The 15,596-nt window shown below is 49.4% G+C and overlaps 1 protein-coding gene across 1 annotated transcript in view; it reads left to right on the top strand.

Annotated features, from left to right (window-relative positions):
* The window catches only part of SEMA4A (semaphorin 4A), a 106,107-nt gene that overhangs the window by 55,844 nt on the left and 34,667 nt on the right, over positions 1 to 15,596 (top strand). Inside the window, exon 3 of the mRNA XM_015420285.1 lies at positions 10,348 to 10,507. Within this exon, the coding sequence (XP_015275771.1) occupies positions 10,411 to 10,507 (97 nt within the window). The 5' untranslated portion in view covers positions 10,348 to 10,410. The remainder of the gene's footprint in view (positions 1 to 10,347; positions 10,508 to 15,596) is intronic.

Below are 15,596 nucleotides of genomic sequence, written 5' to 3'. Positions count from 1 at the left end.
ACCTGAGGGACCGCCTTACCCCGTATGTTCCCCCAAGAGCACTACGGTCAGGGGCCCAAAATTTGCTAGCTATTCCAGGCCCCAAGGAGATCAAATTAGCCGCTACTAGGACCAGGGCTTTTTCGGTGGCGGCTCCTACCTGGTGGAACGAGCTCCCAGGGGAGATCCGGGCCCTGCGGGATCTTATGCAAGACGGAGCTCTTCCGCCAGGCTCTTGAGTAGGAGCCGCCCCCCCCCCCACTATACTACCATCGTTGTGGGTGGGATGAAGCCCTGAGGAAACATCTGGACATGGCAGAAACCCTAAGCCGTCTACGTGGCACCCGGACATTCAATCCGCCATCTTTGGAGTATGATATCACTGAGCACTTTGTTTATATAGGAATTTTTAAGATGTACTATGTTTTAAACTTATTATGTATACTATGTTTTTATTATGGCAAGGTTCTGCCTTGCCTCTGTAAGCCGCCCTGAGCCCATGGGGAGGGCGGGGTATAAATATGAAAAATAAATAAATACCTCTTCCACCCTGGCATTGCCCATGTCTTTGGTCCTTCTGCAGGCGGCGAAGTCACCATGGCTAAAACCTTCGTATGCTCCTGTGTCCACAAGACGACTGGACCACATGTACAGGGTCCAAGAGGCTGATGCTGAATTCCTCTTCTCACACCCTCAGCCAAACTCGATGGTGATTACATCTTCCTCTAAATCCAAGAGGTTGCATTCTGCACCTTCTGACAAGGAAGGAAAGAAATTAGATGCCTTTGGCACGCGCTTCTACTCCACAGGAGCTTTGGGAGTCAAGGCTACTAACTACCTCGCCTGTATCAATACACTCTCTGGGAAAGGTTCTCTGAACTTCTCAGCCACCTCCCAGAGGACAAACTTCAAGCAGCCAGAGTCATACAAAAAGGGGCATGGTGTTGGCAAAACAACAGCTCAACACTACTAAACATGTCCTCGAGGCGTCTTCAAGAACAATGGCTTCTGCAATAGCTCTCAGAAGACATTCCTGGCTCCACAACACTAATCTCCCGATAGATACTAGATCTTATGTAGAAGATCTCCCTTTCGATGGCCTGGGGCTTTTCAGTGCTACCACAGATACTACTCTACAAGAGTTAGACAAAAGCATAAAAGCTTCTTGAGCTCTAGGAGTCTCGTCCTCTGCAAAACAACAATACCGTTCCCGCACCTGGTCGAGGTCCTGGCAGAGGCGTACACCAACTCATCAGTCTCCAGACACACGATGGAGACCACGAGCGTCTTCGGGAGCCCAAAAACCTGCTTTTCAGAAACCAAAGTTCGGTTCAGGCCAACAAGCTTCCCGCACCAAACAGTCCAAACCCTCCAAGCAGGGTTTTTTACTTCCCTGTCACCGAGTCAGCTCCTACCCGTCTGTTTCCCTTTCTTCACGCCTGGCGTCTCATCACCACGGACAAGTGGGCGCTGTCCATCTTGACCCGAGGTTACAAAATTCAGTTCCACCAGAACCCCAATACTCCTGTCATCGTCTCCATGCCCCCTTCCCCACCTCTCTTCGAGGAGGTGTCCGTCCTTCTGCAGAAGGGAGCCATCGAACAGGTACCACCACACCTCAAAGGGACAGGATTTTATTCCCGATATTTCACAGTCCCGAAGAGAGACGGAAGCGTTTGACCCCTATTAGACCTAAGGGAACTGAACTGTTTTGTGACCTACCAATGCTTCCGCATGGTATCCCTACAGCAGATCATGCCGTTGCTTCGGAAACACGTCTGGATGGCCACCCTCGACCTCCAGGACAAATATTTCCTCCTTACTATCCACCCCTTCCACCGCCAATACCTACGCTTTGCGATTGGTCAGCAGCACTACCAATATACGGCCCTTCCATTCGGCCTATCCAGCGCCCCAAGGGTCTTCACAAAGACTATGATTGTGGTTGCAGCTTTCCTCCGTCTCTGGGGAGTTTCCATCTACCCGTACATAGACGATTGGCTTCTGGTAGCGCCGTCCAAGAATGCCCTGGTCTCAAACATCACGGAGACCCTGGCTCTACTGGACAACCTGGGCCTACGAGTCAATCAACAAAAGTCTCACTTGTATCCGGTCCAGAGAATACAATACATCGGCGCAATACTGGATTCAACAACATGCATGGCTTACCTGCCACAAGACAGGGCAGTAGATATCATTTCCCTAGCCACCGCCGTCCACACCCAACCCTCCGTCACTGCCTTCCAAATCCAGAGGCTGTTAGGCTTGATGGCTGCAACTACGTCAGTTTTCGTCTTCGCAAGACTCAAGATGTGTCCGTGGTTCATCCACAACTACGACCAGTTGAAAAACGCACACACTGTCATCCTATCCCCTCTTCCCAGCATACAGGACTCTTTACCATCCCTTCAAATATCCTTCAGGGAGCCCCATTCCACCCTCCGTCACCCGAGGTCACCATTACGACGGATGCTTCCCTGACGAGATGGGGTGCACACTCCATGTGCCTTTCTGTTGGAGACAAGTGGAACACACAGATTAGGAAGCGACACATAAACTTTCTAGAACTCCTGGCTATACAACACGCTATCACCAGTTTCCTCCCCTTAATCAAGGGAAAATGTGTCACAGTCCTCACGGACAACACCACAACACTTTCCTATGTCAACAGGCAAGGAGGCACTGTTTCCCAACGACTCTGCACCCTTGCCATTCAGCTGTGGGAGTTTTGCATCGCCAACAACATATTCCTCGTTGCAACTCACATTCCAGGACGCATGACCAGGCAGACCATCTAAGTCGAGCAGGACTCAGCCTTCACGAGTGGGGAATGAACCCAACATACCTCCTCCCACTCTTCCACAAGTGGGGAGTTCCCCAAGTCGATGTCTTTGCAACCAGAAACAACAAAAAGTGTCTTCTGTTCTGCAGTCAAGGAGGCAAAGACCCACAGTCTCTGGGAGACTGTCTCCTTTACCCTTGGTCCTTGGGACTTCTTTACCTGTTCCCCCCTTACCTCTGCTTCTGAGAGTGGTCCGCAAAATTCTCAAAGACACCACGGACTGTATCTTAATAACCCCATGGTGGCCGAGACAACCTCGGTTTTCAATGGTCCTGGAGCTATTACAGGGGATATACCATCACTTCCCTCCGGCTCAGGACCTCCTCCTTCTCTCAAACTCCCCCGTCCTACATCACGACATACCACAGTTGAAACTGACGGCATGGTGTATAGAAATATTGATTTCTAAAAGTCTCATGCCTTCTCCTGTGATAACATGCTGTGTCTTGTTTCCTGTTGAAGCCAAATGGCCTCAGTAGCCATGCCATATAACCACACATTCTTTCACACCTCTAAGTGGAAGAGCCAGACCTGATGGCTCCTGGCTCTGGCCCGCATGCAAAATGTCACGTAGGCAATGGAGAAGCTGGAGTTTGGGGTCATGTGACTGCAGGAGGAGTTACCAAACTTCTGGCCTATCCTCACATGCAGGTATGACAACCAACAATTGGGCACATCCCCTGTCCACTCGTGATTGGCTGCATGGCCATGGCTAATCGTGACTAGATGGTATAATTGTTTGATCCCAATGAGAGAGACTCTCTGCTCCTGCTCTCTCTACTTGGTTTATTGCACCTGGAAATGCTGTCTCTTGGGAGACAAAGAACTGCTTTGTGAATTGGACCACATGGTTGAGCAAAGATGGAATTTTCCTTCAAAATCCCTTGGACTGTTTGGATGCTCCTGAGCTTGGTAAATATGTATCTTTTACTGTGTAGTTAAGGCAAATCGCCTTAGGCTTGTTATTTTGGTAATCTCTGGTAGTCTGTGTTATGCTCTGTACTGAATAAAAATTATTCTTATGTCTAAATAGTCTCTGATGTTGTACCTGAGTTCCAAGTCTAAATCTTGTGCTTTCTCCTCACCATATAAGCTACCTTTGTAAGATTAAGTGTGCATCCCTGGGAATGAGTTGCTAATGTGTTAAATTCCAGATGCCAACTGAGAGTTTGAACCTCTAATCTCAGGTTGGGGGGAACTACTGTAGAGGTTCTGGTGGCAAGTTGTTCTGAACACCAGAGAGGGTATAGACCATCTCGTGGTTTGTTGTTTAATGTACTGTAAAAGTACAGGATTCCCTCCCATTCCTGGACTGGCTTGGGTGGGCTAATACCTGTACACATGGCAGATAACATCACCGGCTTCTCCTCCCGCGTAGTGAACGTCCTCTTGAATCCCAGGAAGCCTACTATGCTGAGGTCTTACGATTATAAATGGGAAGGTTCTGTTCTTCCCTTGGTGATGATGCCCCTCGAGCCTCCTCAGTGGGTCTCGAAAGAGTTTTCCGATTCCTCCTCTCCTTAGCTGACTCGGGACTTTCCCATTTGTCGTTAAGAGTTTATTTGGCCGCTCTCTCGGCCTACCATGTTCCAGTTGACGGATGCACTTTGTTTTCCCATCCGATTTCCAAACGATCTTTAAAAGGTCTGTTACACCTCTACCCTCCTGTCAAAACTCCAGTCGCTCCCTGGGACCTTCCTCTAGTTCTATGCCAGCTCACGAGGAAGCCCTTTGAGCCCCTTGCTATATGTGACCTCAAACTCCTCGCATGGAAAACGGCCTTTTTAATTGCTATCACATCGGCAAGGCGAGTTGGAGAAATATTGGCTTTCCGACACGATACACCTTACCTGTCGTTTCTGCCAGACGGAGTCCGCCTCATCCCAGACATCTCCTTCCTGCCGAAGGTGGTGTCAGAGTTCCACCTGCAGGCGGAGGTCTTCCTCCCTGACTTCTTCCCAAATCCAACATCAGCGGAGGACAGATTATTACACACCTTGGATGTGAAGCGGGCTCTCCTGTTCTGTCTCAATAGAACACACCCAACTAGGCCGGACTCACAACTTTTCGTCTCATACGCCTCGGCACGTCTGGGCACTCGCATCATGGCCCAGCGCCTCTCAAAGTGGATTGTGGGTCTCCTCCGTCTGTGTTACCAGATCGCCAAACAGCCATTGCCTAGCCCTATCAGGGCTCATTCTACCAGGGCTGTTGCGGCTTCCACTGCCTTCCTCCAGGGAGTGCCACTGACGGACATTTGCAAAGCCGCTACGTGGGCCACGCCTAACACCTTCATTAGGCACTACGCCCTAGACGTCCGTACGAACACCAGTACCAACATGGGACGTCACATTCTGTCTTTGGCTACGCAGTAAAAAACCTGCCAGCACCCTCCTCCAGGTAGGCTACTGCTCGCTAATCTCCCATGGGTGTGAAGCACAGAGACCACGCTGAAGATAAGCAGGTTGCTTACCAGTAACTGGTGATCTTCGAGTGGTCATCTGTGCATTCACACCACCCGCCCGCCTTCCCCGCTGCGATCAGCTTCTACATTTTTGAATAGGGGTTGATTTGCGGCAGTTTAAAGGAACTGGCGGGATGTCTGCGCCCACCCCTCTGGGCATACGTGGTGGGGTTCCTGCGCATGCCCAAGGGACTGGGCGCGAAAATCCGTTAAAAGAGCTTGCTACAGCATCGATCAATCCAGCGCATGCGCACTAGATCCCATGGGTGTGAATGCAAAGATGACCACTCGAAGATCACCAGTTACTGGTAAGCAACCTGCTTTTCCGAGGATTCTTGGTGGAGGTGCCATGACAGTTAAACTAGTATAGAACAGTTATAACTTTTGTAATCCTCTTTCATTCTTCAGTATTATTTATTTATTTATTTTGATTTCTTAACTGCCCTTTCCCGCTTACGTGGGGGCTCAGGGTGGTTTACAACAACATAAAATGTGCTCTGAGGAGCTTTTCCCTAGTTTCTAGCCCACATTAAGGGTTGAACTATATATTATTTGGAAGATGAATAACTGGATCTTCCCCTTTTTTTAAGTGAAAAAGTAACCAGAGTGGGGGAGGTGGTTAAATTGGGTCCCTGCAGGGAGGGATTTAACTTTTTCCTCCTCCACCCGTATCATTTTCCTAATTGCTTTCCCTTCCCCCCACAAACTGACAGAGAACACACACAAAAAATTGAATATGGGCATGTTTCCCTGTTAAGGCTAGTCAACTGTGTGGGTGGTGGTAATTTCTACCAGGAAAATGGCGATGGGGGAAAAGGGTTAACGCTTCCCTAAGTCCTGTCCCGAATTGGGTACCACAGCAGTTTCTGTCTATGAGCCAGTGCGGTGTAACGGTTAGAGTGTCAGACTCAGGTCTAGGACAGTGGTGGCGAACCTATGGCACGGGTGCCAGAGGTGGCACTCAGAGCCCTCTCTGTGGGCACCCGCGCCATCGCCCCAGCCAGGCCCAGACCATCATTAAAGTGTCAAATTCTCTGCCAAATAATTTTAAGTAAATGAAAGCATTTGGGATTGCTTTCTTTACTTTGTTTGGATCATCTTAAGTTAATGTATGAGTTGTTTTTTCTAAAGTAAAACCTCAGCATTCAGGTAAAATGGCCGTGTTGGCACTTTGCGATAAATAAGTGGGTTTTGGGTTGCAGTTTGGGCACTCGGTCTCTAAAAGGTTCGCCATCACTGGTCTAGGAGATGCTGATTCAAATTCCCAGTCTGCCATGGAAGCTGAGTGACTGGACTTGGGCCGGTCGGACATTCTTAGCCTAGTCTACCTCTCAGGGTTGTTGTGAGAATAAAATGGGGAAGGGGAGAATGTTGAGAGCCTCCTCAGGTCCCCACTGGGGAGAAAAAGCAGGAATATAAAATTAAGTCAGTGAATGAATGTTTAAATTCTGTTGGGAGATCTGATCACAGATCCCCTACATGAACAGCTCTGATCCTCCAGAGACCAAGTGGGGTTGAGGCCATTCTGGTGGTGACCTGAACACATTGGGAAAAGCCCCAGACAGTCTGATTATGTAATGTTGGGACTTCAGGCAGGAGCATGGGGTAAGCAGCCACAGTTTGGGGGTTGGAGGAATATGTGTTATGAGCCCCAGGGCTGCTTAATGAACTCCATATCTCACTTGCCTGTCATTAACCTAATTGGAGTGCGATTTTAATGAATGCAGTGGATGCCAGCGTGAAACCGCCAGGCAGGTTGGTGTGAACGCTATGGTGTCGGTACGAGTTGAGGCTCATAAAGAATCGCTCTGGATCTTGGCGATGTATGCACCGCACGATTAAAAAAACCCACAAGCCCTCTGGAATCACCGCTGGGTCTTCCAGGTGGGGAACTGAATCAGATTAAGGAATGGTTTGTGTGTCACACTTTGCCTACCTGAAGGCATACATTTCAGCCGAAGCCAGACTATCTGGGGAGCGTTCTGAAGAAAATAGCCGGAGATTAACGCCTGACTGGTCCAAGACATGAATCAAAGGCTCAAACTAGTTGATGCACAGGGGACGTGTGAGCAGTTTCTCAGTCATTACCGAAGGAGGCTGCCGGTTTCAGTGAGGAACTCTTTGGTGACTTTGTGTGTGTGTGGTTGTTAACCTCCTTTTTGTCTCCTTACGAGTCTATACCAGTAGAACACAAGTTGAGCCTTGCTGCTTTCCGTACTTGGCAAAACAGTTGCTTGACTTCGGTTGCGATAGCAAGGTAGTAACATTGTGTTTATGTGCTTGTGATTACATAATCCTTTATCGAGGTTCACGCCCTTGTTCTTAGAGGCCCGTATCTGTTGCTCTGGTGCGGTTATGGTGGCTTGAAGGAGGACGTGTCATTTGTGAGATCCCAGGCTCGGGTGGCCGGGCCTCATACAAGCCTCTCTTGCTTATTTAGTATATATTTGTATTCCATTCTTCTCCCCAAGGGGGACCCAGAGCAGCTAGAGGGGGAAAAAATCCCAAAAGCAAGGAAGGGGAGCCTTCTGATTTACAAGCAGGTCTTCTCTTTCCCCACTAGCTGGTCTTTCCCCCCAGTTCTAAGCTCTGACCCTTTGGCGAAGAGCTGCCAACTGGCCAAGTGCCCAAAGTTCCGCTCATCCCTTTGGGGGAAGCCCGGGCCTTAAATACCCACATACAGAGAAGAGAGTGAACTCAGCAAAATGGTAACTCAGCTGCCACCAACTAGCAGGAACTTCCCCAGTTTCTCTTTCAGCCTCAGTGTGATCTCCCCCCCCCCCCCTTGTAACAGGAGTGTGATACTACTGGACTGCCTTGCAGGACTGTTGTAGGGATTACCGTTAAGAAAAGGTAGTGCAAAAATGCTGTGAATGTTGAAAAGAGGTCAGGGGTTGCTATTAGGCGGGATGGTGACAAATAACAAACAGATCCATCTGCCAGCCTTTGTTCCCTTCCGCTTTGCAAACAGAATCTGGGCCTTGCTCTGAAATCTGTTTCCTTGTGCAGCTCCCAAATGGTTTTAATGGCAACCAATTATCTTTCCCTCCCCCCTTCATTTATTCCTAATTAAATAATATGATCCATTGCTCTCTTCTGAAAGTGGGCACCGATCCATTTCAGTGTTCCTTTAACTGGTGTTTAGGCACGACACGACAGCACTCACCCAAGTAGCTTCACACTGTTTAATGCTTGCAAGTTCCTTCTCTTTGGGAAACCATCTTTTCTCATGGGGGCGGGGGGGGAATCTCTCCCAGGTCTGCTAACATAAATCTTTCCAATGGGGGGGGGGGGTTTGGGCCTGGGGTCTGTTGGAAGAGAAGGACCAGACACTGTCTCTTAGCCTCGGCCTCCAGAGTGGGCTTACAAAAAAATCCAGTAGATGGACAGGCAAACTGTGGGTTTCCTTCCTGTTTATCTCTTTGCCCCTTGGATGTGTTGACTGATACTCTTAGAGAATTGCCTTCTTCCTTCTATTCACACTTCTCTCTCCTGCGCGCGCGCACACACACACACACACAAAGAAGGAGTGCTCTTCATCTTTGGCACCGTGAATGCTGGACATGCATTTCTGCATCTGTGTCTATCGTAGGTTGTCCAGTTAGATCCTATCTCTGTCTCCCATCTTTAATATCTAGAATGGCGTTCCCTAAATAAAGAACTCTTTATTAGTGTGAAACTGACAAGTGGCTCTGTGTAACTCTGTAACTTTGCTAGCACATGTAGAACAAAGAGAATCTCTGCTGCGTTTCGCCTTTAGTGCACCCTGCTACGAAAATAGAATATAGATTACTGGCTTACTATACCAGTGAATCTATCAGGGTCTGTATGCAGACCAAGGACTCCAATGCTGTTACAGTGTACAAATATAAGAACAACTAGATTAGCATTCGGTAGTATTTTGGAGACTAAGGCCCCTGCCACACGCAGGGGAAAAGGCGCTTGAAGGCGCGGCTTTTAAAAGCTGCGCCAATGTTGACACGGCGCGGCGGGATCTCACGGATCCCCCGGCCGCTCCGCCTTTTCTCCCCGGCGCGATCAAACGCCGGGGAGAAAACACGCCCTACCCAGGGGCCGGCCGAACTGCGCATGTCCGGGCATGCGCAGTTCGGATCCGGGCCGGGGTTGAGCCGGCGCAGGGAAGCGGCGGCGATCAAACGCCCCGGTTGCCGCGCCGCTTCCCTTTAAACCACCTAGATAGGTGGTTCAGTTTGCGCCGGCTCATCCCGGGAAAGGGACAGTTTGGGTACGGAAGCCAGACGCTTCCCAGATGTTGTGGTGTGATCGCGCCGGTTTGATCCGGCCCCAAACTGTCCTGCTCCCGGACCAAATCGGTGAGTGTGAACGGGACCTAACAAGAGTCAAAGGTTCTTTGTCAGAGCTTTGACTCTCGAAAGCTGAGACCCTGAAAATCTTGTAGTGGACGTGAGTCTAACTGTTCTACTGCCCACCAGCATGGCTACCCTCTGGAAGTGTGTTCGCAAAGACGTTTATCTTCATCCACTCATGCCCACTTCCTGCTTTTTATAAACTTCTGTTGTTTCCCTCTAGTTCTGACAGGGCTAGGGTCAGGGGCAGAGAAAGGTCTTTCCCATCACCTAAGATCCTTCAAGTAGTCATCAGGGTTTGAACCTGGGACTTTCTGCGTGCAAGGCATTGTGCAGGGGGTTGGACTAGATGAACCGTGAGGTCCCTTCCAGCTCGATGTTTCTAAGGCGGGTGCTCTGCCAGTGGGCCACAGCCTCTCTGTCTTCGACTGACAAAGCAAGGTAGAGGCCCTTGAGTCAATCTTTGCTCTGCACCCCCCCCCCCCCCCCCCCCCCCCGCAGATGTCTCCTGTGTGTACCCATGGGAGTTTTGCTTTCATCTCTGTTGTTCCTTCCTGTTCTGTTAGAAAAACCGCAGCAGTTAGCACTGGTAGCCCTGAAACCCCAGACCTCGCTTGTTTGCCCAGGGCATCTTCACAGCCCGCTTCTGTCCCAGGCAGCTCAGTGTTGCAAAGCATGCTTTATCTTAACAGGCGACTTCCCCTTCTGTCCCCTCCTCCCTTTTTCTTTTACAGCTACCAAGTTAGCACCCTCGGTCTTTCTCCGAGTTCCCAGCTGCCATCCCCCGACGACCAACCATGAGGCCCGGCCCGCCTTCCTGCCCTTTGGGGTGCCTTCTCGTATTCACGGCCACCTTGGCTGCAGATCTGATGCCAAGGGTGACCATCCGGAGTGGTAAGTAACCCAAAGATGGATGGAGTCTGTGGCAAGCAGGGAGGCACGGTCATAAGGGTACGGGAGGGCAAGGTACAGAATGAGCTGTTAGTATCCTTGATGGGCCTGTGGCTTGGGCAGAAATTGGTACTGGCTGCAGAACCCCGGCGTCCAGAGAACTGCACGTTTCTGTTCCCCATGGCCAAACAGCTAGGTTGGAAATTGTCCCACACTGGAGCATGCAAGCAGAGGTGCGACGGTTATCCTGGGGGACGTAGGTCCCCATACATCCTTAGACACTCCGGCTTACAGGTTTGCCAACAGACAGCATGATCCATCAGTGGAAGGAGCCGAGAGTCTTGGACTCTCCCCAGCAGTCCGTTCTGACTGCAGGAAAGTGGATTCCTGAGGTTGTGGAACCCATGTAGGCTAATAGCCATGCCAGTCAGAGGGCTGCTTTGAAGAGGGGAAAGGTATCGAAATTGCTCACCTCTTTGTCCCCATCCCTGTCCTGCCCGCAGAACTACACTGGCAGAACAAGCAGGAAAGGTAATTTTGCTCCCCCCCCCCCCCCCCGGGGAAAGGGATGGTTATTAGGCTGCATGAGTACTGCAGCCCTGGTAGATTCAGAGAAGGGACTGCTGGGGAGAATGAGATACAAGGAAAGTCCCAAGTTCTTGCCCCCACAGATGGCTGGGTCACATGAAATACATAAAGCTGCCTTGTTCTGAATCAGACCAGGGCCAGTATCCATCAGGGCCAGTATCATATGCTCAGCCTGGCAGCAGGTCTCCAGGGTCTCAGGCAGAGGTCTTTCTCGTCGTCTGTTAACCTGGTCCTTTTAACTGGAGATGCCAGGAACTGAACCTGGGACCGCCTGCATGCCAAGCAGAGGCTCTGCCACTGCGCCACGCCCCCTCCAGCCCAACGTGGGACCAGTAAAACTGTGTTTTGTCAGGTCAGCAATAGGGGGGTCCAGGCCCTGCCCTTTCCTTGCCTTAGACTTGCAATTCCCTCTTAAGACCCTTCCAGGAGGCTGCCTCTCTTTCTTCAAACCCCCTTTTGAGCAAAACTTGCCCTTCCCATGAAGCATTTGGCATGAAGCCTGCTTTGCACTGAATTAGCCCCCCCCCATGCTATATTTTCCAACCACCTCTGCACCCTCTTTTGCCTCCAGCTTAATGTTGAAGTTGATACTGTAAGCTCCTTGGGGCAGGGGGCCTCATTTTGTATTCTGTAATGGTGTCCTTTGCATATGGCACTGGGGTGAACAGCTAATAATACTTGCCCGGTTGTGCCAGGTTCTGTCATGACACCGCTCTGATAAGACAGGTTTTTCAAAGCTCCATCTCTGCGCTCTCAGGATCTGCCTGCCGAGGTTGTTTTCTTAGAGGGGCAGTGGAGAGCCAGCATTTTTAAAAAATAATCAAAACCTGGAAAGCCCTCCCTGCGCTGATTGCAAGAAATCAGCCCTGCGGTTAGCAAGGAGAATACTTTGTGTTTATGTAACTTTCAAGTACACTTCACGTGCATTAGCTCAGTAGTCTTTGCAAAGTAGATCTGCATTTATTATCCCTCTATTTTAGATGGGGGTGTGGGCAAGAGGAGGTTGGGAGATTGACACCAAAGACAGGATTCAAACCAGGGCCTGTCGGATTTGTAACTTGGCGTTATTCGCCGTTGAGCTACTTAGCTGAATATAAACTGGACAGTTTATAACAACCCCGTAAAGTAGGCCAATGTAAATGTCCTTGGATTGCTAATGACAGAGGAATAGGGCTGAGAAAGAATGGCTGGCTGAAGACCCCCAGCGTGAGTTTATGGCTGAGACCTGTCGCTCAGTATCCTTGCACACACAGAGACCGGGGGCGGCACTGCATTGGCTTTACCCTCTGTTGTTACACCAAAGCCACATTGGAACAGAAATTTCCGTCTGCATCGCATGCAGGCTGCTGTCACTTTCTTTGATCACCGGATTTTATGGTACCCTCTGCACTGTGTGTCGCTTTCACTTTCTTTGAACATCGGGTTTTATGGTACCTTCTGCATAGATTTATGGCCATTTAGGGGTGACTTTGCAGTCAGTACGGTGTTGCCCCAGGGTATTTGAATGTGGTTTTGTGCGTCACCTTTTCTGTTCCAACGTGGGTTTGATAAAACAACAGAGGGAAAAGCCAATGCAGAATCAGTCCTAGTTTGTTTATTTATTTATTCAGTTTATACCCCACCCTGCCTGCAAGCAGGCTCAGTTCTCCAGTGGTCCGGTATGTGACAGTCTCAACTTCTGGGAAGCTCCTCCATATAGGCAGAATTTGAGACTGCCCAACCCTGGACCACCAAGAAGGAAGGTTCACCGTAAGTGAGACAGATCTTCCATTTCCCCTCTGCCAGCCTTCTTTTCCGTTGCCGTGCCACAGAGATCGCGAATCTAGCACTGCAACCACTGAACCTACTAGGCAAAACCAAGCTTGTGGGGGTGGGGGGAGCTGCCATTTTTTTTTTGTCAACCCAAAATAGAATCGGCATAGTAAAAGCGGTATCTTCCGGCGGTAATTATTCCAGCATCTGCTGACATACAGACAACAAACACCAGCTGCCACCTCTCCAAGCAGTTCAGCTGTCTATTGATTCTTTTCTCCCAAGTCTTTCTGTGCAATCATTTCGACTTTAGAAAGACAAGAATTGTGGCTCAGCTGGACCAAAAGGTCCATCTGGTTTGGCATTCTGCTTTCAAGAATTCCACAAAGGGGGCATGAATTCAAGCAACCCTCCCCTGCTGTTTTCCCCCAGCGTCTGGTATTCAGAGGTATACTGCCTCTTAACATGGAGGTTCCATTTAGCTGTCTCAGCTTACGCCCTTTGATCAGAAAACCCCTGAACACAAAGGAGTTTCTGCACAAGTTAACAGTTTTGAGTGGAAGCAAGCCCAGAGTGGCAACTCTTGCAGAGAGGCAGAGGGCGACTTCCATGGAGGGCAGGTAGCACAACTTGCGTTGGGATCCAGAACAGCCTAATGTAGGCAATGTGGCAGAAATTAAACATCTCCCCAGTGAAGGCTGATTGGTAGAATCCAGAGTGCTGGATCATACAGAGACAACGGCAGACTTCTCTATGGATGAGCTCTTTGGGCTGCCAAAGATATATTATTTTGTATATATCAATGCACATTCATGTGCCCCAAGACAAAGCATTGGTTAATATAAAAAAGTGATGCAGACTTTAGTGCAAAAACCAGGGGGAAATGGCTTGGGGGATGCTCAGAAGATTTCTCCTGGTTTCTGACTTGATCTGGAATTCCCCCCCCTCTACTGTGTTCTGCTCCTTCTTAACTCTAGCTTTTACCTAGCAGAATTCTGCAATTAATTCTGGAACTAGAGCATGCCCAGTTTGTCACAGCTTTCAGTACTTTTAGTTCCTTTGTATCCCCCCCCCCCCCCCCCCCCCGGGTGCTACACTTATGTGTATTGCTAAAACCTTGCCCAAAAAACTAAAAAGCCATTTTAATACAATTGTGTGTAGATTGCACTCAAATACTTCCTGTTGTGAGCCGTGTTCCCTCTAAGCTGAGTTAGTGGGAGCTAGCTCACAGTTTTTTAGCCTCCAGCTCACACATTTTTGTCTTAGCTCAGGAAGGATGGCTCCAGAGCCAAATCGCTCGCTCACAACTTTAATGCCAGTAGCTCACAAAGTAGAATTTTTGCTCACCAGACTCCACAGCTTAGAGGGAGCATTGGTTGTGAGATGTTTTTACAAGGTATGCGTGCTCTGGAACGTTGCTAGTAGGTCAGACAAAAAGAATTGTAATGTACAGTCACATTGCTGTTGCCCTTTTGCCAGTGTTTGATCAGTGCGCATGCGTGCATTGATAATACAAACTGAAAGATGTGACGCACACATTTGCATGTCACTTTGTAGAAAATTCAGAAATAGCACATGGAGCATTCAAGTATACCTGATGCCTACTTTGGACTCAGGCCAGGTGTTTTGGAGCTCCAAAATGCAGGGAGAAAATCAGATGAGGACAATTTTGGAAGCATCCCTTGCTGTGGGCCTGTGCCTCCTCACACCTTCAGAAATTCCACAAAGGGGGCCATGAATTCAGACAACCCTCCCCTGCTGTTTCCCCCCATGTCTGGTATTCAGAGGTACACTGCCTCTAAACATGGAGGTTCCATTCAGCTGTCTCAGCTTACGGCCTTTGATCAGAAAACCCCTGAACACAGAGGAGTTTCTGCATGAGTTAAAGTTCTGAGTGGAAGCCAGCCCAGAGTGGCAACTTACCGTATGCAGAGGGCCGCTTCCGTGAACGGCAGGTAGCGCTACTTGCACTGGGATCCAGAACAGCCTAATGCAGGCATTGTGGCAGAAATAAAACATCTCCCCAGTTCAGAAGTCCTTCTGAGCTGCATGGAGGAATGTTGTTTTTTTTTTAAATTCAGAGGTGGAAAGACAAAAGAACATTTAGGCCGACTCCTCAAATGTTTCCCTCGATCACAGGAGACAGCGTGTTAATTATAGGAGATGGATCTTATCCAGGATACGTCCCTTTAAAAACGGCTGTCAAATCTGAAAGCCTGCATTTTAATCAAGCTACATTTCCTTCCCTGGGCCAGGCGATTAAGCCATTTAAGATTTTTTGGCCATGATCTAATTTTCTCTTCATCCTCCTTGCGTTTGTTTCCTGCTCGGAGGAACAGAAGAGGTTCACGTCCATTTCTGTCTCTTCTCTTCCCCCCCACCCCCCACCCGGGGCCTGGTTTCCTCATTGCCAGCCCCAACCTCAGCAGAGCTATACCCTTTGACTCGTGTGGGCTTAAAAAAGGGTGTGACTTTGCTTTAGTATACTGCTGTAAGTAGCATCGGGACAATGACAGGCTGTGGGTTGGGTGCTTGAAGTGAATATTCGAAGGGCTCTGCTGGATCAGGCCAAAAGTCCATTGGTCCAGCGTTCCAGCAGTCAGATCTCTCCCCAAATACTGGATCATCAATCGTATTTTTTCATAGAATAGAATCATAGAATCACATGGTTGGAAAGGGCCCTACAGGCCATCTAGTCCAACCCCCTGCTCAGTGCAGGATTGGCCTAGAGCATCCCTGACAAGTGTTTGTC

This window comes from Gekko japonicus, unplaced genomic scaffold (genome assembly GCF_001447785.1).
Source record: "Gekko japonicus isolate JY-2015 unplaced genomic scaffold, Gekko_japonicus_V1.1 scaffold306, whole genome shotgun sequence".
Taxonomy (NCBI): domain Eukaryota; kingdom Metazoa; phylum Chordata; class Lepidosauria; order Squamata; family Gekkonidae; genus Gekko; species Gekko japonicus.
This window is presented reverse-complemented; position numbering and strand designations above follow the sequence as displayed.